The sequence below is a fragment of the Lepisosteus platostomus genome, chromosome 27 (genome assembly GCF_059453375.1).
Source record: "Lepisosteus platostomus isolate fLepPlt1 chromosome 27, fLepPlt1.hap1, whole genome shotgun sequence".
NCBI lineage: Eukaryota > Metazoa > Chordata > Actinopteri > Semionotiformes > Lepisosteidae > Lepisosteus > Lepisosteus platostomus.
This window is the reverse complement of record NC_142637.1, coordinates 3,429,776-3,455,627: the sequence shown is the minus strand read 5'-3', so window position 1 is coordinate 3,455,627 and position 25,852 is coordinate 3,429,776. Positions and strand designations below refer to the sequence as shown.

The 25,852-nt window shown below is 41.9% G+C and overlaps 4 protein-coding genes across 12 annotated transcripts; all 4 read left to right on the top strand.

Moving 5' to 3' along the window:
* The first annotated feature begins 241 nt into the window (after positions 1-241).
* LOC148639012 (cathepsin K-like) lies at positions 242-4,157 on the top strand. 2 transcript variants are annotated; one of them, XM_088622104.1, is made up of 9 exons: positions 242-499; positions 709-846; positions 1,151-1,280; positions 1,445-1,567; positions 1,664-1,837; positions 1,937-2,161; positions 2,378-2,543; positions 2,831-2,936; positions 3,962-4,157. In XM_088622104.1, exons 3-9 carry the CDS (start codon positions 1,158-1,160, stop codon positions 4,059-4,061), a joined length of 1,017 nt encoding a protein of 338 aa, XP_088478230.1. In that variant the 5' UTR covers positions 242-499; positions 709-846; positions 1,151-1,157; the 3' UTR covers positions 4,062-4,157. The 2 variants fall into 2 exon arrangements, with proteins under 2 accessions (XP_088478230.1, XP_088478229.1); XM_088622103.1 differs by having other exon boundaries at positions 243-499; positions 1,148-1,280.
* Positions 4,158-6,830: 2,673 nt separating this feature from the next.
* Positions 6,831-12,087, top strand: LOC148639011 (cathepsin K-like). 4 transcript variants are annotated; one of them, XM_088622111.1, is made up of 8 exons: positions 6,831-6,948; positions 7,427-7,559; positions 9,230-9,352; positions 9,454-9,624; positions 9,724-9,948; positions 10,165-10,330; positions 10,622-10,727; positions 11,899-12,087. In XM_088622111.1, exons 2-8 carry the CDS (start codon positions 7,434-7,436, stop codon positions 11,996-11,998), a joined length of 1,017 nt encoding a protein of 338 aa, XP_088478237.1. In that variant the 5' UTR covers positions 6,831-6,948; positions 7,427-7,433; the 3' UTR covers positions 11,999-12,087. The 4 variants fall into 4 exon arrangements, with proteins under 4 accessions (XP_088478237.1, XP_088478236.1, XP_088478235.1 ...); XM_088622110.1 differs by having other exon boundaries at positions 7,424-7,559; XM_088622109.1 differs by having other exon boundaries at positions 6,831-6,999.
* A 2,601-nt stretch (positions 12,088-14,688) lies between these two features.
* LOC148639010 (cathepsin K-like) lies at positions 14,689-18,278 on the top strand. Its single transcript, XM_088622150.1, has 8 exons — positions 14,689-14,775; positions 15,281-15,416; positions 15,581-15,703; positions 15,800-15,970; positions 16,070-16,294; positions 16,511-16,676; positions 16,964-17,069; positions 18,095-18,278. Exons 2-8 carry the CDS (start codon positions 15,291-15,293, stop codon positions 18,192-18,194), a joined length of 1,017 nt encoding a protein of 338 aa, XP_088478276.1. The 5' UTR covers positions 14,689-14,775; positions 15,281-15,290; the 3' UTR covers positions 18,195-18,278.
* On the top strand, positions 14,751-25,380 carry LOC148639009 (cathepsin K-like). 5 transcript variants are annotated; one of them, XM_088622149.1, is made up of 8 exons: positions 14,751-14,775; positions 21,875-22,004; positions 22,169-22,291; positions 22,388-22,564; positions 22,664-22,888; positions 23,105-23,270; positions 23,558-23,663; positions 25,172-25,380. In XM_088622149.1, exons 2-8 carry the CDS (start codon positions 21,882-21,884, stop codon positions 25,269-25,271), a joined length of 1,020 nt encoding a protein of 339 aa, XP_088478275.1. In that variant the 5' UTR covers positions 14,751-14,775; positions 21,875-21,881; the 3' UTR covers positions 25,272-25,380. The 5 variants fall into 5 exon arrangements, with proteins under 5 accessions (XP_088478275.1, XP_088478274.1, XP_088478272.1 ...); XM_088622148.1 differs by having other exon boundaries at positions 14,754-14,775; positions 21,872-22,004; XM_088622146.1 differs by lacking the exon at positions 14,751-14,775 and adding an exon at positions 21,475-21,575.
* Positions 25,381-25,852: the final 472 nt, after the last annotated feature.

The window sequence follows — 25,852 nt, the reverse complement described above, 5'->3', positions numbered from 1 at the left end:
CTGTCAAAAATCTAAAACTAAAATAAAATAATAAACAGATAAACAATTCTCTATTTAGCACACACAAAATGACTTGAGATGTTGCCGTTTAAATATAAGATCTATTTGTTAACCATGTGAACAAATGTTGTGGCAGTATGTCTGTATTCACTTTGTTCCCTAAAAGACAATGTGACATCTCTTCTGTCGACTAGAAGTGACATTCCAGGTTCTGTTTATATTGTACATTATTCAGTGAATTTCTTTCAAGAGTCACAGTTTTTTTAATTTGTGATAACATGTGACTGCATTAGTATGAAAATGGAGATCACTGTGATTTAAGATGGAATGAGTGATGGAAATCTGGGACAATAACTCAGTGAAGCAGTGCTCCATCTGTGTATTGTTCATGCAACAACATTCTTGTTAATGCAACAAAAGTATTGTTTTCTTTCTTGTAATCATCTCTGGACCACTACCTCATGTTTTACGGTTATTTTTTCAGTAGTGTACAGAGAAGGTGGGTATCTGCTCCCAAGATTAGCAGCCACATTTCATTGCTCATGGATGTAGTGAAACACACCCACTTTGGATTTAGTTGTGTTTTGCTGAAGAATTAGCACTAAGCTCTACAAGCCCCCTACACCCTTTGGTGTCTCAACACTAAAAGATATATGTTTTTCCATTTACTAACATGTTTGCTTTGGATAAAATTGTTGTAACTGCTAGAAGTATAAAGGTCTCGTCCTGGAATGGTCAGCAGTCAGTAGCAGAGAGAGTCTCTGGACAAGGAAGAGCTCACTTGCAGAGGAAGAGGTAGCCATCGTTCCGCACTGTCTGAAGAACCCAACACGGCAGCAGACACAGGTGAGACACTGTCTCTCTTTGCTTGGAAGCTCCTTTCTTGGCTTCAACCTCTTTTAAAACTAAGTGAAGATAAGGTAGATGTGAATGGAAATAGAATTTAGACTTGGGTCACTGAGGTTCACATTTAAGTCACTCCAGCTAAACCATGTGCATATTATATTAAAACCTATAGAATCCTACAGACTTCAGAGAATGCCTATAGAATGCAGAATGTTCCTAGCACACCAAAGAGCACATAAGGTCCCTGTTCATTGTTTGTCCACTTCATTCTGTTAAGATCTGTCTCACTGTTCCTCTCCAGCAGATTCACTATGAAGGCTGTCATCGTCTTGGCCTCTGTGGTTCTCTGCCTCCACCTGGGCACCTGCATTGACCCTTCCATGGACTTGGAGTGGGAGAACTGGAAGATTAAACACAAGAAATCCACCAACAGAGTGAGTAGGAGAGAATTCACTGTCCAATAGGGAGACTTTTAAATGATATGCAAAATGTGCCAAACAACAATGAATGCCTCTGGCTGCCTTGTAAGAGCTGTAACAGGAGAAGGCATTCTGTATGCCACCAGAAGCTTCAGCTTTAAGATGCTGTTTTGTTTCAGGCAGGGGATCAACAGAGAAGAGAAATCTGGGAGAAGAACTATGGAGTTATCAAGAGTCACAACAAGAGATACAGAGAAGGCAAGGAGACATATGAAATGGGCATGAACCAGTTTGGAGATCTGGTGAGTGGCTCTCTCTGCTTCTCTGCTTTCAGTTCAGACTGTGTTTATTCCAAAACTTGCTGAGCTCACCTCTCTTTCCTGTCTCCTGTTCTTCAGACCACTGACGAGTTTGTGAAGCTGACAAAGATGAGAACGTTGTCAAGAATGGCACTCCCCAGGAGCACCAATGTGATGTTGTCGGCCACAGACTTGCGCCTGGCAGCCAGCACGCTGAACGTCACGAGCATTGATTACAGGACCATGGGCTACGTCACTCCAGTCCAGAATCAGGTGGGTGTGGTGTCTTTCTACACAGTAGCATTCTGTTTTCCTATGGTAGGACCTATTGACCAGCTCCACCTCATGGCTCACGTTCTTACTCTCTCCCAGGGGATCTGTGGGTGCTGTTACGCGTTCAGCACTGCTGGAGCTTTGGAGGCTCAGTGGAAGAAGAAGACAGGCACGCTGATTACTTTGAGCAAACAGCAGCTGATAGACTGCTCCACCTCAGAAGGAAATATAGGCTGCAGAGGAGGTCTTCCTGATCTGTCCTATGATTACATCATAAAGAATGGAGGAATCCAGGCTGAGGCCACCTACCCCTATGCCATGCAGGTGAGAGATGCTTCGGCTATAAGAGTGCCTGGAATGAAGTGCAGTCTGGGAGTAAGTTGTGCTAGACTATATTGATTCACAACAATGTCAATCAATGTGGATTCACACCAATGAGGATACCTGTACAAAAATGTCTGAAGTCTCTATTGCCCCTTTTCCCCATTTAACTTTCTTTCTTCTCTCCTCTTCCCACTTTGTCACTCTCACTCTGTCCAGAACCAGATCTGCACTGCTGACAAGAGCAAGATTGTGGCCACACTCAGTGACTGGAAGTTCCTGCCCATTGGTGATGAACAGGCTCTACAAGACGCTTTAGTCAACATTGGCCCAGTGGCAGTTGCCATAGATGGTTCAACTATCAATTTCCAGTTCTACAGACAAGGTGAGCCTCTCTCTCATTCAGTGAGGGGATAGATTTTATTAAGGACAGCATAGCTGAAGCCTAGATGCCTTTTTTCAGATCTTAGAATAGGGGACTTGTACAGACTTGTTCTGTTCTTTCTCCAATTGTCAAATCATCTCCCAGATTTGGAGCTCTACAGCCTTTCTCCTTTAGACCTTTGATTTGAACAAGCTTTCTTTAATAAAGTTTCTTCTCTTACTGTAAATGCTTTCTTAAGGGCACCTGAAATACTGCAACACTGTTAAGAACTCTAAATTGTCATACAGGCATCTTTTCTGACTCCAAGTGCACCATTTGGAACCTGTCTCATGCCACGGTTTTGATTGGATTCGGTACAGAGGGATCTGCTAACTATTGGACAATCAAGAACAGGTGAGCATTCCGTTTGAATTTTTTGGTAGCTCCCAGAAAAGTATATCTTGGGCATGCTGTGCAGTCACAGGGATTCTAGCAGATAACTCACAGGTGTAGGTATCTTTTTCTTCCTCTCCTTCTTCATATTGCAGGATGGATCAAGTTTCAGAAGTAGCATGTTGCTTCTATTTCAGGACATTGTACTGTTCACAGAGCATAAACGGAAATTAAAGCTTCAGACCTAAGAAAACAAACCTTAGGCTGCATAAGCTTTCTTCAGCCCCTCTCCCTCTATACTACCCTGGGTTTCCGGGACCAGCCACTCGCCTCCTAGCTGCCATTTCATTACCTTGTTTTGGCATCTTCTAAGGAGGTCTCTGTCTAGTTGTATCTCCTCCTGCATGGGAGGACATTCGGTATTTGTGGCTGGGGATGGGCGGCACCAGCTTTCTGTTCCTGTCCTATGACCGCTGGCCTCTTAGGCCGTCCCGTGGTCCAGGTCTGAAAGCTGGGTCATTTCAGAGAGCTGCTCCGCTCCCCAGACCCACTGGAGCTGCTCAGCAGAATGGGCTTGTGCTAGCCATCTGTGTGTCCTCTCTGTCTGACACTGCTTACCAGTTTATGTTAATTTGTGAGATATACAATTCAAAATCGCAATGTCATCATCCATATTGGAATAACTTGTATACTCTTCGCACAGAATATGTAGAAAGTGAAAACATAAGAAATGTTGATCTGAGAAGAACACTTTTGTTATCTTGTTCTATTAGTTACTGGTGTGCTCTTCATGTTTATCCAACATGACACTGGACCTTTATGAAGGATTCTGGGGAAGCAGCTCTTGCAATGTGGTTATATTGTTTGAAACTCTGATATTTGTGTGAGGAGAATTCTCTCTGATTTGTAGTCCTATTTGGAGTGATATCTTGCTCTACCTTGTCCTCTGGTGGTTTCCAGTTAGTGGGGGTTTTGTTGTGAGAACCAGAGGTGATAGAGTCACTTGTACAGCACAGCACTGATCACCTTCTTCTTCTGTGTTCCAGCTGGGGGCCCTACTGGGGGGAGAAGGGCTATTTCCGCCTGGCCAAGAACAAAGGAAACATGTGTGGGATCAGCCAGTATGGAGTTGTCCCTTTAGTGTGACTCTGATATAAAGGGTGGAGAACTTCTTGAGCTGTATCATGACCTCTCAAATTGATGCAAACTACAAGTACATAATAAATGAAATCTTACAAGAAATCCAGAGGTGTTGTTATTCTATTATGTAAATTAAGTAATTAATGGACACCCTGAACATGAAAATGGAAAATAATTACATTCTGCATAGCATAGAATAATATTAAGTGATTTGTGCACACAGTGTCTCTGGTGGAAATATTCAAGGGCTGATATGGACATCCAAGGTTTTATAAAGTGGAGGACAGAAAGAAAATCGACATTAAAAGACAAAATAGCCACATGCATCCATCCATTTTGTAACCACTTCATCCTATTCAGGGAGCTGGAGCTGGAGCCAAACAATGGGATCTTGGCAAACAATGGGCACAAGGCAGGGTACACCCTGGATGGGACACCAGTCTATCAGGGCAGACACACACAGACTCATGCTCACACCATAGACAATTTTCCCACAACAAGTTCACCTACCAGCATGTCTTTGGAATGCGGAAGGAAACCAGAGCACCAGGAGGATGCCCACGCGTACTGTACAAGGGGAGAAAATACACACTCCACACAGAATCCAGGTCCGGATTTGAACCCAGGGCCCCAGTTCTGTGAGGCAGCAATACTAACCAGTGCAAACCCATGCCGTCCACAAGCAAACAGTACATTGAAAAGAAATGATTTCTTTATGTGAAACACTAGGTTGATCTGCATCTGGAGAAGGGACATGACTTAAAGCTTTCAAATGAGAGGTCTAGATCCATCAAAACTTTATCCACACTCCCACAACTCTTTGTGTTTATTTTGGTGACCAAAAGTGAAAATGACATTCTAAATTCTAAAGTCTAAAGCGAGGTTATTAATGCACTCTATGTTGTTACTTAATATACTCCACTTTAAATGATATATCTAATGTAGCTTTTTTTCTTCCCCCATAACTTAGGAGATGAAAATACAAATGAATGTAAATACAAAGCTCAGTAAGGCAGACTCTTGAACTCTCAAGTTTGTAACTATGGACTTTTACTCAGTTCAGTTATAATTTATTGAATTGGAAAAATCCAAATCAAGCCCAGTTTCCAGACATTGCAGACTGGAATACAGTTCTGTAGACTGGGTGTTGAAGGTCTTTCAAAGGTTATGTGTGAACACTTGGGACAGATAGCAAGCTTATAACATAGATGTGTGGATTTTCCAAGTTAACACGTCTCAATACTCAAAGATGTACAGTAGGATCACCACACCCAGTGGTCCTATCCTCTGAACAGCTAACCTTGTACATAAAAGATTTTAATAGCCACCAAACATGCTAATTGAGGCTGTGATTCAAAAGCCTATGTGTTTGTTTTCAAATAGTGGAATGTTTTCAAATAGTGCAATTAGCTTTTTTGTTGATTGTTGTCCTTTCGCACGTTCCAGGTTGTGTGGTGGTTAGACTGCTCCCTCACAGGTTTCATTCCTGGCAGACCTGTCTTCCCTGTGCAGCTGCTGCATTTTCTCTGTGACCTCTAGAGTTTTCTCTGGCGGCTCTGTTTCCTCTCACCTCCAAAGGCAAGCAGGCTGGGTTAACAGGTGTCTCTGAATTGTGACGGGACTGCAGGTTGAGGAGGCACAGGGTAGTCAAAGGCCTTGCCCAACAGTGTAAGGTCAAGATGATCTGTGTGTCTTGGAGGATGATTTCATTTGCTAAAATCACTGTTTCTCCACCTTCAAGTAAACACCTCCCTGATCTCCACCCGCCCCATCTTAACAGCATGAATATGCTTTTATGTACCAGTGGACATATGTCTCATCAGTTTAAAGGAGTAGCTCCATTTTCCTAGTCATTGATTAAGTTTCTGTCTTAATACTTATTCTCTTTTATCCATCTTAAACAATCCCAACAGCTCAACAATAGCAGGACCTGCAGTGTACCCCTGAAGCTGCCACTTTGGCGGCACTTTTACAGTTTGAAGTTGCAGGAACCCAGGGATGATTTCATCTGCTATCGCTGTGTAATACTGCTGTGACTTACCCCTGGGACATTTCCTCTCATTCTCCTTATGAAGTCTCCTATAAAGAATGTTTGTTTTTTATTTCTGCTATGTGTCTGTCAAACATTCTCATATTAGATATTGCAGATCTATCAGATCAGATAAAAGCAGATCAGATAAAAAGAACAGGAAATGAATCATGCAAGAAATCTAATTAAATTTGCAGATCAAATTTAAGTTCCATTTGTTAACTGTATTCATGTGAATCATAACCGTTATGGCAAAATTATTCACATTGTTACTAAACTACATTTTGACAACTTCTCTTTAGACATTCCAGTGACATTCCGGGTTTTGCTTATATTATATATATATAATATATTATGGCAGACTTGGTGACTATCTTTCAAATCACAATTTTTTAAAATTCTTTGGTAAAATGTAACTGGATTCATCTGAATATAGAGATCACTGTGATTTAAGGCCCTGTGCTATAGCACCTCCTTGCAACAGGAGCTCACTGAAGCAGTGCTCCATCTGTGACATACAGTACTGCAGCTGGGACTCCTGTTCTTGTAGAGCTTGTTTAATTTTCACTCCAGCTCTTCCACATCCATCAGTTTTTCCTTATTGTGTTTTACATGTCAAAACAACCTTACATTTTTCACATTCCAGGTCTAAATGAGCTTTTTCAGTCAGAGCCTGGTGGCTATTTAGATTATACAGAGAAGGTTGATACCGCACTTTAAATCTCATGGAGGTAGCGAAACACACCCATTTGGGTACATTTGTGTATTATTGGTGAACGGTATAAAGGTCTCATTCTGTGCTGATCAGCATTCAGTAACAGAGAGAGTCTCTGGACAAGGAAGACCTCAGTTGCAGAGGAAGAGGTAACCATCATTCAGCACTGTCTGAAGAACCGAACTCAGCAATAGACACAGGTGAGACACTGTCTCTCTTGTGTTCAAAGTTTCTTCCTTTGATTCAGATTCTGTTATAATTTATTGAATTAGAAAATTCTTAATCAGAAGAACAATCCACATTGGGCTAGGCATTTAGATTTGAAGTCAATGTGAAAATGTTAGAATATTTGGGAAATTTTCTTCGATTGTACAGGATATGGAATGTCTCCTGTAATGAAATGACAATGTAACATTACTCTACACTACACGTGAAAACTGAGCCTCAAAATTCTTATGCCTTCCTTCTAGACTAATGGATTAAGAGTGGCAGATTAATTTTAGTCAGGTTCTTGAGGTGTTTGAGTTTCACTTAGTCTTAGTCTTATTAAAAAGACTTATTCTTTTAAATGCAATCAATAAGTTTTATCAGCTGTTAAAGGTCCGTCTCACTGTTCCTCTCCAGCAGATTCACTATGAAGGCTGTCATCGTCTTGGCCTCTGTGGTTCTTTGCCTCCACCTGGGCACCTGCATTGACCCTTCCCTGGACTTGGAGTGGGAGAACTGGAAGATGAAGCACAAGAAAGTCACCAGGAGGAGAGTGAGTAGGAAAGAATTCACTGCCCAGTTGGAAAATATTTAAATGACTTGTGAAAGGCAAAAAACTGAATGCCTCTGACTTCATTGTAAGGACTGTTGTGCTGCACTTGAGGAATCTGCCTAGCACAAAAATCATCTCCACACCGTAATATCCTCTTATATTTCTGAGAACTTTCTCCGAACCTGTCAATGTTTTATTTTTCCACACAAATAAGCTGAAAATCAGGTGAGATATATAAACAATCCAGTGAAGCTTCCTCAAATTCTGTGTCATGATAATTTATTTAAATTTAAGTGGTCTGCCTGATCTACAAACTAAACGGTATGGTGGTTGCAAATGTAAAAATGGCTTTATATAAGTTTATATGGGCTTATATACAGTAAGAGCACAGAAGCTCTTAATTTATTCCTTTTACAGAGAACTCACATTTCAATAGGTGGACACTGAACTGAAACGTACTCAACATCCTTTGTAAAGACTGTTGTACGGCACATTTTAAAATATATACTAGTGCTCAAAATCACAACTGTGGTTTCACATCTTATTGTGTGTCTGACCACTTTTTCCAAACCAGCTGGCAGTTCTGTGTTTTTTCCACACCCTTTAGCAGACCACTAGGTGAGTTGCGTTAACTGACCTGTGCAGCACACTGAAACTGTTTTAGAGCCTCCACAATTTCTAGACCACGATACATATTTCACGAAGAACAACGCAACCCATGAATCAAAAAGGGTAAAAGGTAGCCTCTCGGCTTCAGATTGAGGGGCCGAACCCCCCATTCAGACAGAGAGATTAACCAAGGGGCATCTGTAAAGGTGGAGAGGGGCTGGATGCAGGATGAATGTGAAAGAAAGAAGAGGTGTTTGCAAGAGTTATATACTGCATCTAGCAAACGTTTGATAATAATTGCAATATAAAATGACTGCATGAGATTGGCTTGTTTGTTATTAGACCGCCCAAAATTCAGGTAAGAACTTTCATTTACAAACAATTATTCAGGGCAGCCAATCTTCAATATATATGGTACACTATGCAGAACTAGAAATATGTGATATAGTGCAGCTCCAACAGTTATGTTCCTTAGAGATCCCTTCTGGTTTGGGGTAGTCAGGTCTATACTTAGGGTTTCCCCATCACTATACTGGGGAATTAGGACCCACATGGACCACAGGGTGAACACCCCCTGCTGGCCTCACTAACACCTCTACCAGCAGCAACCTTAGTTTTTCCCAGGAGGTCTCCCATCCAGATACTGACCAGGCTCACACCTGCTTAGCTTCAATGGGCTGCCAATTGTAAGTTGCAGGGTGACATGGCTGCTGGCCCGTTTAAATTGTTAAGTGGCAGCTGGTTATCTTAATGACTTTGATATCTCCCAACTTGAAATCACAAAAGAAGGGAGAATAAATTCAGCTTTCAGCACTGTATCAAAGATTCATTGTGTTTCTCTCTAAAAATTGTTCTGTATTTCATTTTGCCTTTAATTAGAATTCAAGGTGAGGTTTTTGTGAACATACTTTTTCCCATCTTAAATGTAAAGACAGTTATAAAGTCAGATATACTGTACTGTAACCCCAGATGTCCCCCTCCAGCCAATAAAGGGAGCTGTAATACGACAGGGCATCTCTATTCTAGTGCAGACTGCACATTAAGAAACTGTTTTACTTCAGGCAGTGGATCAACGGAGAAGAGAAATATGGGAGGAGAACTACCGAGCCATAGAACATCACAACAAGAGATACAGAGAAGGCAAGGAGACATATGAAATGGGCATGAACCAATTTGGAGACCTGGTGAGTGGCTCTCTCTTCCTCTCTGCTTTCGGTTCAGACTGTTTATTGTTTATTCCAGAACTTGCTGAGCTCACCTCTCTTTCCTGTCTCCTGTTCTTCAGACCACTGAAGAGTTTGTGAAGCTGACAAAGATGAGAACGTTGACAAGAATGGCACTCCGTAGGAGCACCAAAGTGATGTCGGCCACAGACTTGCGCCTGGCAGCCAGCAAGCTGAACTTCACAGGCATTGATTACAGGACCATGGGCTACGTCACTCCAGTCCAGAATCAGGTTGGTGTGGTGTCTTTCTACACGGTACCAATCTGTTTTCCTATGGTAGGACCTTTTGACCAGCTCCACCTCATGGCTCCTGTTCTTACTCTCTCCCAGGGGACCTGTGGGAGCTGTTATGCATTCAGCGCTGCTGGAGCTTTGGAGGCTCAGTGGAAGAAGAAGACAGGCACGCTGATTCCATTGAGCAAACAGCAGCTGGTAGACTGCTCTACCTCAGTAGGAAATGCAGGCTGCAGAGGAGGTCTTGCTCGTCTGTCCTATGATTACATCATAAAGAACAGAGGAATCCAGGCTGAGGCCACTTACCCCTATGCCATGCAGGTGAGAGATGCTTCAGCTATAAGAGTGCCTGGAATGAAGTGCAGTCTGGGAGTAAGTTGTGCTAGACTATATTGATTCACAACAATGTCAATCAATGTGGATTCACACCAATGAGGATACCTGCACAACAATGTCTGAAGTCTCTATTGCCCCTTTTCCCCATTTAACTTTCTTTCTTCTTTCCTCTTCCAACTTTGTCACTCTCACTCTGTCCAGAAAAAGAACTGCACTGCTGACAAGAGCAAGATTGTGGCCACACTCAGTGACTGGAAGTTCCTGCCCGTTGGTGATGAACAGGCTCTACAAGATGCTTTAGTCACCATTGGCCCAGTGGCAGTTGCCATAGATGGTTCAACTATCAAATTCCAGTTCTACAGAAAAGGTGAGCTCTCACTCACTCTCTCTCACTCAATGAAGGGATAGATTTTATTAAGGACAGCATAGCTGAAGCCCAGATGCCTTTTTTGAGATCTTAGAATAGAGCACTTGTACAGACTTGTTCCTTCTCCAATTGTCAAATAATCTCCCATATTTGGAGCTCTACAGCCTTTCCCCTTTAGACCTTTGATTTGAACAAGGTTTCTTTAATAAAGTTTCTTCTCTTACTGTAAACGCTTTCTTAAGGGCACCTGAAATACTGCAACACTGTTAAGAACTCTAAATTGTCATACAGGCATCTTTTCTGACTCCAAGTGCAACATTTGGAACCTGTCTCATGCCACAGTTTTGATTGGATTCGGTACAGAGGGATCTGCTAACTATTGGACAATCAAGAACAGGTGAGCATTCCGTTTGAATTTTTTGGTAGCTCCCAGAAAAGTATATCTTGGGCATGCTGTGCAGTCACAGGGATTCTAGCAGATAACTCACGAGCGTAGGTATCTTTTTCTTCCAATCCATCTTCAGATTGCAGGATGGATCAAGTTTCAGAAGTAGCACGTTGCTTCTATTTCAGGACATTGTACCGTTCACAGAGCATAAACGGAAATTAAAGGTGGATGCTGCACATTGGTGGTAGTGGAGGGGAGTCCCCATTACCTGTAAAGCGCTTTGAGTGGAGTGTCCAGAAAAAGCGCTTTATAAGTATAAGCAATTATTATTATTATTATTATTATTATTATTATTATTATTATTATAAAGCTTGAGACCTAAGAAAACAAACCCTAGGCTGCATAAGCTTTCTTCAGCCCCTCTCCCTCTATACTACCCTGGGTTTCCGGGACCAGCCACTCGCCTCCTAGCTGCCATTTCATTACCTTGTTTTGGCATCTTCTAAGGAGGTCTCTGTCTAGTTGTATCTCCTCCTGCATGGGAGGACATTTGGTATTTGTGGCTGGGGATGGGCGGCACCAGCTCTCTGTTCCTGTCCTATGACCGCTGGCCTCTTAGGCCGTCCCATGGTCCAGGTCTGAATGCTGGGTCATTTCAGAGAGCTGCTCCGCTCCCCAGACCCACTGGAGCTGCTCAGCAGAATGGGCTTGTGCTAGCCATCTGTGTGTCCTCTCTGTCTGATACTGCTTACCAGTTTATGTTAATTTGTGAGATATACAATTCAAAATCGCAATGTCATCATCCATATTGGAATAACTTGTATACTCTTTGCACAGAATATGTAGAAAGTGAAAACATAAGAAATGTTGATCTGAGAAGAACACTTTTGTTATCTTGTTCTGTTAGTTACCGGTGTGCTCATTATGTTCATCCAACATGACACTGGACCTTTATGAAGGATTCTGGGGAAGAAGCTCCTGCAATCTGGTTATATTGTTTGAAACTCTGTTATTTGTGTGAGGAGAAGTCCCTCTGATTTTTAGTCCTATTTGGAGTGATATTTTGCTCTACCTTGTCCTCTGGTGGTTTCCAGTTAGTGGGGTTTTTGTTGTGAGAACCAGAGGTGATAGAGTCACTTGTACAGCACAGCACTGATCACCTTCTTCTTCTGTGTTCCAGCTGGGGGCCCTACTGGGGGGAGAAGGGCTATTTCCGCCTGGCCAAGAACAAAGGAAACGAGTGTGGGATCAGCCAGTCTGGAGTTGTCCCTTTCTTGTGACTCTGATCTAAAGGGTGGAAAACGTCATGAGTTGTATCATGACCTGTCAAATTGATTCAAACTACAAGTTTATAATAAATGAAATCTTACAAGAAATCCAAAGGTGTTGTTATTCTATTATGTCGTTTTAATTAAGTCATTCATAGACACCCTCAACATGAAAATGGAAAATAATTACATTCTGTATAGCATAGAAAAACATTAATTGATTTGTGCACACAGTGTCTCTGGTGGAAATATTAAAGGGCTGATATGGACATCCAAGGTTTAATAAAGTGGAGGACAGAAAGAAAATCTACATTTAAAGACATTATAGCCACATGCATCCTTCCATCCATTTTGTAACCACTTCATCCTATTCAGGGAGCTGGAGCTGGAGCCAAACAATGGGATCTTGGCAAACAATGGGCACAAGGCAGGGTACACCCTGGATGGGACACCAGTCTATCAGGGCAGACACACACACAGACTCATGCTCACACCATAGACAATTTTCCCACAACAAGTTCACCTACCAGCATGTCTTTGGAATGTGGAAGGAAACCAGAACACCAGGAGGATGCCCACGCGTACTGTACAAGGGGAGAAAATACACGCTCCACACATAATCCAGATCCGGATTTGAACCCAGGGCCCCAGTTCTGTGAGGCAGCAATACTAACCAGTGCAAACCCATGCCATCCACAAGCATACAGTACATTGAAAATAAATGATTTCTTTATGTGAAACACTAGGTTGATCTGCATCTGGAGAAGGGACATGACTTAAAGCTTTCAAATGAGAGGTCTAGATCCATCAAAACTTTATCCACACTCCCACAACTCTTTGTGTTTATTTTGGTGACCAAAAGTGAAAATGACATTCTAAATTCTAAAGTCTAAAGCGAGGTTATTAATGCACTCTATGTTGTTACTTAATATACTCCACTTAAAATGATATATCTAATGTAGCTTTTTTTCTTCCCCCATAACTTAGGAGATGAAAATACAAATGAATGTAAATACAAAGCTCAGTAAGGCAGACTCTAGAACTCTCAAGTTTGTAACTATGGACTTTTACTCAGCTCTTTGTCAAATTGGCAAAAATCCAAATCAAGCCCAGTTTCCAGACATTGTGGACTGGAATACAGTTCTGTAGACTGGATGTTGAAGGTCTTTCAAAGGTTATGTGTGAACACTTGGGACAGATAGCAAGCTTATAACATAGATGTGTGGATTTTCCAAGTTAACACGTCTCAATACTCAAAGATGTACAGTAGGATCACCACACCCAGTGGTCCTATCCTCTGAACAGCTAACCTTGTACATAAAAGATTTTAATAGCCACCAAACATGCTAATTGAGGCTGTGATTCAAAAGCCTATGTGTTTGTTTTCAAATAGTGGAATGTTTTCAAATAGTGCAATTAGCTGTTTTGTTGATTGTTGTCCTTTCGCACGTTCCAGGTCCCGTGGTGGTTAGACTGCTCCCTCACAGGTTTCATTCCTGGCAGACCTGTCTTCCCTGTGCAGCTGCTGCATTTTCTCTGTGACCTCTAGAGTTTTCTCTGGCGGCTCTGTTTCCTCTCACCTCCAAAGGCAAGCAGGCTGGGTTAACAGGTGTCTCTGAATTGTGACGGGACTGCAGGTTGAGGAGGCACAGGGTAGTCAAAGGCCTTGCCCAACAGTGTTAGGTCAAGATGATCTGTGTGCCTTGGAGGATGATTTCATTTGCTAAAATCACTGTTTCTCCACCTTCAAGTAAACACCTCCCTGATCTCCACCCGCCCCATCTTAACAGCATGAATATGCTTTTATGTACCAGTGGACATATGTCTCATCAGTTTAAAGAAGTAGCTGCATTTTCCTAGTCATTGATTAAGTTTCTTTCTTAATGCTTATTCTCTTTTATCCATCTTAAAAAATCCCAACAGCTCAATAATAATGTTTGTTTTTTATTTCTGCTATGTGTCTGTCAAACATTCTCATATTAGATATTGCAGATCTATCAGATCAGATAAAAGCAGATCAGATAAAAAGAACAGGAAATGAATCATGCAAGAAATCTAATTAAATTTGCAGATCAAATTTAAGTTCCATTTGTTAACCGTATTCATGTGAATCATAACAGTTACGGCAAAATTATTCACATTGTTACTAAACTACATTTTGACAACTTCTCTTTAGACATTCCAGTGACATTCCGGGTTTTGCTTATATTATATATATATAATATATTATGGCAGACTTGGTGACTATCTTTCAAATCACAATTTTTTAAAATTCTTTGGTAAAATATAACTGGATTCATCTGAATATAGAGATCACTGTGATTTAAGGCCCTGTGCTATAGCACCTCCTTGCAACAGGAGCTCACTGAAGCAGTGCTCCATCTGTGACATACAGTACTGCAGCTGGGACTCCTGTTCTTGTAGAGCTTGTTTAATTTTCACTCCAGCTCTTCCACATCCATCAGTTTTTCCTTATTGTGTTTTACATGTCAAAACAACCTTACATTTTTCACATTCCAGGTCTAAATGAGCTTTTTCAGTTAGAGCCTGGTGGCTATTTAGATTATACAGAGAAGGTGGATACCGCATTTTAAATCTCATGCAGGTACCGAAACACACCCATTTGGGTACATTTGTGTATTATTGGTGAACGCTATAAAGGTCTCATTCTGTGCTGATCAGCATTCAGTAACAGAGAGAGTCTCTGGACAAGGAAGACCTCAGTTGCAGAGGAAGAGGTAACCATCGTTCAGCACTGTCTGAAGAACCGAACTCAGCAACAGACACAGGTGAGACACTGTCTCTCTTGTGTTCAAAGTTTCTTCCTTTGATTCAGATTCTGTTATAATTTATTGAATTAGAAAATTCTAAATCAGAAGAACAATCCACATTGGGCTAGGCATTTAGATTTGAAGTCAATGTGAAAATGTTAGAACACGTGGGAAATCAAGTTTTTATATGATTTTTTTGTAAATGATCTTTTTTAACTTTAATTCACCCCAGCTGTATAAATAATATAGTATGTATAATATATGTATAAAGTCTATAGATCTTCGATTGTACAGGATATGGAATGTCTCCTGTAATGAAATGACAATGTAACATTACTCTACACTACACGTGAAAACTGAGCCTCAAAATTCTTATGCCTTCCTTCTAGACTAATGGATTAAGAGTGGCAGATTAATTTTAGTCAGACTCTTGAGGTGTTTGAGTTTCACTCAACTTAGTCTTTTAAATGCCATCAATAAGTTTTATCAGCTGTTAAAGGTCCGGCTCACTGTTCCTCACCAGCGGATTCACTATGAAGGCTGTCATCGTCTTGGCCTCTGTGGTTCTCTGCCTCCACCTGGGCACCTGCATTGACCCTTCCCTGGACTTGGAGTGGGAGAACTGGAAGATGAAGCACAAGAAAGTCACCAGGAGGAGAGTGAGTAGGAGAGAATTCACTGTCCAATAGGGAGACTTTTAAATGATATGCAAAAAGTGCCGAACAACAATGAATGCCTCTGGCTGCCTTGTAAGAGCTGTAACAGGAGAAGGCATTCTGTATGCCACCAGAAGCTTCAGCTTTAAGATGCTGTTTTGTTTCAGGCTGATGACCAACAGAGAAGAGAAATCTGGGAGAAGAACTATGGAGTTATCGAGAGTCACAACAAGAGATACAGAGAAGGCAAGGAGACATATGAAATGGGCATGAACCGATTTGGAGACCTGGTGAGTGGCTCTCTCTGCTTCTCTGCTTTCAGTTCAGACTGTGTTTATTCCAGAACTTGCTGAGCTCACCTCTCTTTCCTGTCTCCTGTTCTTCAGACCACTGAAGAGTTTGTGAAGCTGACAAAGATGCGAAAGATGTTAAGAATGGCACTCCCCAGGAGTACCAATGTGATGTCGGCTACAAACTTGAGCCTGGCAGCCAGCATGCTGAACGTCATGAGCATTGATTACAGGACCATGGGCTACGTCACTCCAGTCCAGAATCAGGTGGGTGTGGTGTCTTTCTACACAGTAGCATTCTGTTTTCCTATGGTAGGACCTTTTGACCAGCTCCACCTCATGGCTCGCGTTCTTACTCTCTCCCAGGGGATCTGTGGGTGCTGTTACGCGTTCAGCGCTGCTGGAGCTTTGGAGGCTCAGTGGAAGAAGAAGACAGGCACGCTGATTACTTTGAGCAAACAGCAGCTGGTAGACTGCTCCACCTCAGAAGCAAATGCAGGCTGCAGAGGAGGTCTTCCTGATCTGTCCTATGATTACATCATAAAGAATGGAGGAATCCAGGCTGAGGCCACCTACCCCTATGCCATGCAGGTGAGAGATGCTTCGGCTATAAGAGTGCCTGGAATGAAGTGCAGTCTGGGAGTAAGTTGTGCTAGACTATCTTGATTCACAACAATGACAATCAATGTGGATTTATGCCAATGAGGATACCTGTACAATAATGTCTTAAGTCTCTATTGCCCCTTTTCCCCATTTAACTTTCTTTATTCTCTCCTCTTCCCACTTTCTCACTCTCACTCTGTCCAGAACCAGATCTGCACTGCTGACAAGAGCAAGATTGTGGCCACACTCAGTGACTGGAAGTTCCTGCCCGTTGGTGATGAACAGGCTCTACAAGACGCTTTAGTCACCATTGGCCCAGTGGCAGTTGCCATAGATGGTTCAACTATCAACTTTCAGTTCTACAGACAAGGTGAGCATCTCTTTCACTCAATGAGGGGATAGATTTTATTAAGGACAGCATAGCTGAAGCCCAGATGCCTTTTTTCAGATCTTACAATAGGGGACTTGTACAGACTTGTTCTGTTCTTTCTCCAATTGTCAAATCATCTCCCAGATTTGGAGCTCTACAGCCTTTCCCCTTTAGACCTTTGATTTGAACAAGCTTTCTTTAATAAAGTTTCTTCTCTTACTGTAAACGCTTTCTTAAGGGCACCTGAAATACTGCAACACTGTTAAGAACTCTAAATTGTCATACAGGCATCTTTTCTGACTCCAAGTGCACCATTTCGAACCTGTCTCATTCCGCGGTTTTGATTGGATTCGGTACAGAGGGATCTGCTAACTATTGGACAATCAAGAACAGGTGAGCATTCCATTTTAATTTTTTGGTATCTCTCACAAAAGTATATCTTGGGCATGCTGTGCAGTCACAGGGATTCTAGCAGATAACTCACAGGTGTAGGTATCTTTTTCTTTCTCTCCATCTTCATATTGCAGGATGGATCAAGTTTCAGAAGTAGCATGTTGCTTCTATTTCAGGACATTGTACCGTTCACAGAGCATAAACGGAAATTAAAGCTTCAGACCTAAGAAAACAAACCTTAGGCTGCATAAGCTTTCTTCAGCCCCTCTCCCTCTATACTACCCTGGGTTTCCGGGACCAGCCACTCGCCTCCTAGCTGCCATTTCATTACTTTGTTTTGGAATCTTCTAAGGAGGTCTCTGTCTAGTTGTATCTCCTCCTGCATGGGAGGACATTCGGTAGTTGTGGCTGGGGATGGGCGGCACTAGCTTTCTGTTTATGTCCTATGACCGCTGGCCTCTTAGGCCGTCCCGTGGTCCAGGTCTGAATGCTGGGTCATTTCAGAGAGCTGCTCCGCTCCCCAGACCCACTGGAGCTGCTCAGCAGAATGGGCTTGTGCTGGCCATCTGTGTGTCCTCTCTCTCTGACACTGCTTACCAGTTTATGTTAATTTGTGAGATATAAAATTCAAAATCGCAATGTCATCATCCATATTGGAATAACTTGTATACCCTTCGCACAGAATATGTAGAAAGTGAAAACATAAGAAATGTTGGTCTGAGAAGAACACTTTTGTTATCTTGTTCTGTTAGTTACCGGTGTGCTCACAATGTTTATCCAACATGACACTGGACCTTAATGAAGGATTCTGGGAAAGCAGCTCCTGCAATCTGGTTATATTGTTTGAAACTCTGTTATTTGTGTGAGGAGAAGTCCCTCTGATTTGTAGTCCTATTTGGAGTGATATCTTGCTCTACCTTGTCCTCTGGTGGTTTCCAGTTAGTGGGGGTTTTGTTGTGAGAACCAGAGGTGATAGAGTCACTTGTACAGCACAGCACTGATCACCTTCTTCTTCTGTGTTCCAGCTGGGGGCCCTACTGGGGGGAGAATGGCTATTTCCGCCTGGCCAAGAACAAAGGAAACGAGTGTGGGATCAGCCATTATGGAGTCGTCCCTTTAGTGTGACTCTGATCTAAAGGGCGGAAAACGTCATGAGTTGTATCATGACCTCTCAAATTGATTCAAACTACAAGTTTATAATAAATGAAATCTTACAAGAAATCCAGAGGTGTCTTTATTCTATTATGTAAATTAAGTAATTCATGGACAACCTGAACATGAAAATGGAAAATAATTACATTCTGTATAGCATAGAATAATATTAAGTGATTTGTGCACACAGCGTCTCTGATGGAAATATCCAAGGGCTGATATGGACATCCAAGGTTTTATAAAGTGGAGGGCAGAAAGAAAATCTACATTTAAAGACATTATAGCCACATGCATCCTTCCATCCATTTTGTAACCACTTCATCCTATTCAGGGAGCTGGAGCTGGAGCCAAACAATGGGATCTTGGCAAACAATGGGCACAAGGCAGGGTACACCCTGGATGGGACACCAGTCTATCAGGACAGACACACACACAGACTCATGCTCCCACCATAGACAATTTTCCCACAACAAGTTCACCTACCAGCATGTCTTTGGAATGCGGAAGGAAACCAGAGCACCAGGAGAATGCGCACGCGTACTGTACAAGGGGAGAAAATACACGCTCCACACATAATCCAGATCCGGATTTGAACCCAGGGCCCCAGTTCTGTGAGGCAGCAATACTAACCACTGCAAGCCCATGCCATCCACAAGCATACAGTACATTGAAAAGAAATGATTTCTTTATGTGAAACACTAGGTTGATCTGCATCTGGAGAAGGTACATGGCTATGCATGACTATGCACTCTGCAATGTTTCTCATAATATCCTTCAGTTAAAGTTCTTGTAACCATATATCTTCTTTCTTTATTGCTCCCCCACATTGCCTACGTAGGAGAAGAAAGTCATGCATCAACATGCACACCTGCATTGTATTCATACATAGCTTCTATAAGGAGTATTTTCCTTTTTATATATTTTAAGTTGTTGTTTCTACTTCTGTTTCACATTTAAAGACACTGCAATAAATGTCTTTATAAAATTCCAGTAGATATTTGACCTGTCTTGAATTCTGTCTTGATTTTTTTAAATTACTTAAACATCTCCTACAGTATTTGCTACTTCTATTTCCTTTCTTACACATAAGGCAGAATCATGACTTCACAAATTCAAACATCATTCCATTAAAATGAGGAAAACTGATTTCCAAAGCAATGACAATCAAATTTCTCTCCCAACCCCTAGTAGCCAAAGATCCTGGACCTGTGTATTGTCAAACTGCACATGTAACTATGAAGTTCCCACACACAAAACATTCTAGACCATGTAACAGATTAGGAAATAACCGATCCTTTTAACCATAGATCACGCTGGCAGACAGAGATGTGCAATTCTTGATAGATTCATGATTTCTAAACAAATCACTTCAGCGAACCAAGTCAATCCACAACTCCTTAGATGATCCATTCGTCTGACTCACTAAGTCTTTTGGCTCTTGTGAGATCCAATGAATTGAGCATTGAACCCAAGCAAGTCAACACAGGAAATGATTCAAAACTCAAACTACAGTATGTTTGAAAGCCCAGAACTCAGGGAATGAAGGGATTATTTTCTATTAGTGCTTTCATACCATAGATGTTTGTTTATAAAGAAAAGAACAGATTAAATTGCCATTAACCTTGGCAGAGGTTTACTTATCATTTATGTTTTTCTGCTTTTTAATCTGCAAAACTGTATAGAACAAAAAGGTTAAGATCTCAACAACTAACCTATCTGTTTACATTTCCCCTGGGATTCTCAGAAGAACATAATCTTATTTACCAAACTACATATCTTTCCAGTCTAAATCTGCCATATGGGAATTAGAAAGTAATATGTGGTTTTATAAATCAATTATTAGATAAATGGAGGGTCCAAGCAAACCTTACTGCATTAATTGAATTTAAAAAGCTAGTTCCTACCAATATGAAGTCATGTCGAAGAATGTGTATTGTTGTGTCCAGTCCTGGATACTAGTGATCAAAGCAGGGTAATGATGATCGGTCCTAAATTTGAGGTCCTTGAAATTCACCAGAATAGATCAAAGGTCTTAATGTATTGGCCAACACTGCAGGAGACCAAACCAACTAGGGCCTTCTGTACTGTCTGTGCAAGCTTTTCTTCCCAATAAGTGATGAAATTCTTCTTGAGGTACTGTAACTAATTCAGGTCCTACAGGCAGGTGGACTAAGTAGAAATAATCGCTCAGAAGGAGTGTGTGGACAGAGGGCTGTAGGCTGATCTGTATGCCTAAGGAGATGGTTTAAATCCTGGTATTTGATAAAATCACTGTTCCTCTTTCTTCACATAAACATCTCTCTTACTTCCACCTCAGTTTCACGCTGGGAACTCATCCCCTCCCAACAACTCACTCCCATCTTGCCAATCAGGATAGACATTGTCTGTTTTTTTGTAATTTGTTGAATCAAAGACTATGTCAGACTGTCATTTTGGAAGTTTTAATAAACATGAAAGGGACTAAATGGGCCGAATGTTATTATGTCCTTATACCCTTGGAGTTGCATATTCAATTTCTATTTGTCATTGTATGCTTCTGGAAATGTCTTGGTGACTTTTTAAAAAGAGAGACAGTTTTTTTTAATTAAATCCGTTGTAATGCGTGACTAGATTTATATGAAAAAATTAATTGATTTTGATTTTAGTCTGGGGCCTGTGCTGTAGAGCTTTACTGAAGTCTGAGACATTAGTTCATTAATTAAAGTAGTGCTCCATCTGCGACCTAACTAGAAGTCAACATCTTGAACTTCTTCTGAATTATTTCACAGACTGCATCTTACACTAGATAATAGACACTATTTTTACATTCCTGATCCCCAAGCTCTTCTCCTTTGAGCTGGTTGGCTGTTTCAATAATGAAAGAACAACATGGAGCACATTCAGTTGTATCTCTTTCAATGTAAATGTTCTTCAGCTGAGCATTTATGTTGCATATTCAATACAATTCTGGTTTGGCTCCTTATTTGTTCTCAGTAATGCAGAGATGATGAGCACTGTTTTCCAAGATTAGTTGTCAAACTCTGAATAAATATTTATTTCATGCACCTATTGAAACACTCCCAGTCTGGGTTTACAGTAGGTGCATCTGACTTATGACTGATTTCTGACTAATTCATACAATCCCCCTACACCCTTTGGTGTCTCAACACTAAGAGTTATTTCTGTTTATTCTTTTACGCAAGTGTTTGTTTTGGATCAAAATGTTGCACCTACAAACAGTATAAAGGTCTCGTCCTGGACTGATCAGCAGTCAGTAGCAGAGAGAGTCTCTGGACAAGGAAGAGCTCACTTGCAGAGGAAGAGGTAGCCATCGTTCCGCACTGTCTGAAGAACCCAACACGGCAACAGACACAGGTGAGACACTGTCTCTCTTTGCTTGGAAGCTCCTTTCTTGGCTTCAACCTCTTTTAAAACTAAGTGAAGATAAGGTAGATGTGAATGGAAATAGAATTTAGACTTGGGTCACTGAGGTTCACATTTAAGTCACTCCAGCTAAACTATGTGCATATTATATTAAAACCTATAGAATCCTACAGACTTCAGAGAATGCCTATAGAATGCAGAATGTTCCTAGCACACCAAAGAGCACATAAGGTCCCTGTTTATTGTTTGTCCATTCTGTAAAGATCTGTCTCACTGTTCCTCTCCAGCAGATTCACTATGAAGGCTGTCATCTTCTTGGCCTCTGTGGTTCTCTGCCTCCACCTGGGCACCTGCATTGACCCTTCCCTGGACTTGGAGTGGGAGAACTGGAAGATTAAACACAAGAAACCCACCAACAGAGTGAGTAGGAGAGAATTCACTGTCCAATAGGAAGACTTTTAAATGATATGCAAAAGGTGCCGAAGAACAATGAATGCCTCTGGCTGCCTTGTAAGAGCTGTAACAGGAGAAGGCATTCTGTATGCCACCAGAAGCTTCAGCTTTAAGATGCTGTTTTGTTTCAGGCTGATGACCAACAGAGAAGAGAAATCTGGGAGAAGAACTACGGAGTTATCGAGAGTCACAACAAGAGATACAGAGAAGGCAAGGAGACATATGAAATGGGCATGAACCGATTTGGAGACCTGGTGAGTGGCTCTCTCTGCTTCTCTGCTTTCAGTTCAGACTGTGTTTATTCCAGAACTTGCTGAGCTCACCTCTCTTTCCTGTCTCCTGTTCTTCAGACCACGGAAGAGTTTGTGAAGCTGACAAAAATTAGATCAAAGATGTCAAGAATTAAACTCCCCAGGAGTACCAATGTGATGTTGTCAGCCACAGACTTGCGTCTGGCAGCCAGCAAGCTGAACGTCACGAGCATTGATTACAGGACCATGGGCTACGTCACTCCAGTCCAGGATCAGGTGGGTGTGGTGTCTTTCTACACAGTACCATTCTGTTTTCCTACGGTAGGATCTTTTGACCAGCTCCACCTCATGGCTCGTGTTCTTACTCTCTCCCAGGGGATCTGTGGGTGCTGTTACGCGTTCAGCGCCGCTGGAGCTTTGGAGGCTCAGTGGAAGAAGAAGACAGGCACGCTGATTCCTTTGAGCAAACAGCAGCTGATAGACTGCTCCACCTCAGAAGGAAATATAGGCTGCACAGGAGGTCATCCTCATCTGTCCTATGATTACATCATAAAGAATGGAGGAATCCAGGCTGAGGCCACCTATCCCTATGCCATGCAGGTGAGAGATGCTTCAGCTATAAGAGTGCCTGGAATGAAGTGCAGTCTGGGAGTAAGTTGTGCTAGACTATCTTGATTCACAACAATGTCAATCAATGTGGATTCACACCAATGAGGATACCTGCACAAAAATGTCTGAAGTCTCTATTGCCCCTTTTCCCCATTTAACTTTCTTTCTTCTCTCCTCTTCCCACTTTGTCACTCTCACTCTGTCCAGAACCAGATCTGCACTGCTGACAAGAGCAAGATTGTGGCCACACTCAGTGACTGGAAGTTCCTGCCCATTGGTGATGAACAGGCTCTACAAGACGCTTTAGTCACCATTGGCCCAGTGGCAGTTGCCGTAGATGGTTCAACTATCAATTTCCAGTTCTACAGACAAGGTGAGCCTCTCTTTCACTCAATGAGGGGATAGATTTTATTAAGGACAGCATAGCTGAAGCCCAGATGCCTTTTTTCAGATCTTAGAATAGGGGACTTGTACAGACTTGTTCTGTTCCTTCTCCAATTGTCAAATCATCTCCCAGATTTGGAGCTCTACAGCCTTTCCCCCTTAGACCTTTGATTTGAACAAGCTTTCTTTAATAACGTTTCTTCTCTTACTGTAAACGCTTTCTTAAGGGCACCTGAAATACTGCAACACTGTTAAGAACTCTAAATTGTCATACAGGCATCTTTTCTGACTCCAAGTGCAACATTTGGAACCTGTCTCATGCCACAGTTTTGATTGGATTCGGTACAGAGGGATCTGCTAACTATTGGACAATCAAGAACAGGTGAGCATTCTGTTTGAATTTTTTGGTAGTTCCCATGAAAGTATATTTTGGGCATGCTGTGCAGTCACAGGGATTGTATCAGATAACTCACAGGTGTAGGTATCTTTTTCTTTCTCTCCATCTTCATATTGCAGGATGGATCAAGTTTCAGAAGTAGCATGTTGCTTCTATTTCAGGACATTGTACCGTTCACAGAGCATAAACGGAAATTAAAGCTTGAGACCTAAGAAAACAAACTTTAGGAATCAAAAGCACCAGTATTCATTCCTGAAAAAATGGAAACTGTCTTGTGTACCGAGACTGATCTGTTTAATACACGTGAAAAGAGAATATCTGAATAATAATAGTAATAAGAAGTAAGCCCAATGGGACTATGTGTTAAAGAGCTGTAAATATTCTAAAGACAGCCTAAGTGTGTGTTTTCTTGTGATCATTGAATATTTGATGCAGTTACTCTCAGCATTGGCAAGTGAGGCTGAATACAGTAGGTTTGCTTTAATCGTGGTCTGAGACAGTGTAATAAAACAGAGGAGGAGTCTCTGGATCGTGTATTAATGTTATAGTTATCCTGACACCCATTTAGAACACCAGACATCACTCATATATAAAAATAAATATTTTCAACACTTAAGGAACCTAACTCTAATGCTGTGGCCTGTACAATACAAGTTCCTGCACGGGACAGCCTGCAAACAAAAAAGAATCTAGATTTGGGAAATGTATTTCTCACAATGTATTGCTTCACCTGCTCCTCAGAATAATATAAGCTTTCTTCAGCCCCTATCCCTCTATACTACCCTGGGTTTCCGGGACCAGCCACTCGCCTCCTAGCTGCCATTTCATTACCTTGTTTTGGAATCTTCTAAGGAGGTCTCTGTCTAGTTGTATCTCCTCCTGCATGGGAGGACATTTGGTATACGTGGCTGGGGATGGGCGGCACCAGCTTTCTGTTCCTGTCCTATGACCGCTGGCCTCTTAGGTCATTTCAGAGAGCTGCTCCGCTCCCCAGACCCACTGGAGCTGCTCAGCAGAATGGGCTTGTGCTGGCCATCTGTGTGTCCTCTCTGTCTGACACTGCTTACCAGTTTATGTTAATTTGTGAGATATACAATTCAAAATCGCAATGTCATCATCCATATTGGAATAACTAGTATACCCTTCGCACAGAATATGTAGAAAGTGAAAACATAAGAAATGTTGGTCTGAGAAGAACACTTTTGTTATCTTGTTTTGTTAGTTACCGGTGTGCTCTTCATGTTTATCCAACATGATACTGGACCTTTATGAAGGATTCTGGGAAAGCAGCTCCTGCAATGTGGTTATATTGTTTGAAACTGTTATTTGTGTGAGGAGAAGTCTCTCTGATTTGTAGTCCTATTTGGAGTGATATCTTGCTCTACCTTGTCCTCTGGTGGTTTCCAGTTAGTGGGGTTTTTGTTGTGAGAACCAGAGGTGATAGAGTCACTTGTACAGCACAGCAGTGACCACCTTCTTCTTCTGTGTTCCAGCTGGGGGCCCTACTGGGGGGAGAACGGCTATTTCCGCCTGGCCAAGAACAAAGGAAGCATGTGTGGGATCAGCCAGTATGGAGTCGTCCCTTTCGTGTGACTTTCGTTTCGAAGTACAGAGACTACCGTGATCCCCCCTTTCCCAAGTGCCTTTCTCCCACCGAAACAAGATCCATATACACAATAAATAAACGTGATTCACCATTAAATATAGGCTGTCCTTTATGTCATTTCATACTGAGGCTCTTCTGAAATATACTTTGGAACATCACACTTGTGGGACAGTGGAAGGTGTATAAAAAAGACCCCTTTGGGTTAGAAATTGTCAAATGATTGAACTCTATAAAACACGCAAAATCGTGCAGTGATGTGTAAAGTCGGCACAAGGTGATTCCAACAGAATTGTGCACACTGTCGTACATGGGCACTGTATGAAGGCAATGGGTTTATGTATGTAAGTACTTCCTGCAGAAACAAAAGCTCCTGTGAAATGCACAGTGTCTGCAATATTGCAATGTCAAAATGGCATTCTCCTGGAACCCAGAGCTGGCAGAGCTCTGAGGAATTAATGACCTCAATCAAGGAGGGGGGGGGGGGTTAGCCCATGGGCTGGCTGTGTTTATTAGCTGTCGCACAGCTGTGCCCTGCCCTGGGGTTTCATCAGAGGGGGTTCCTGGGGGA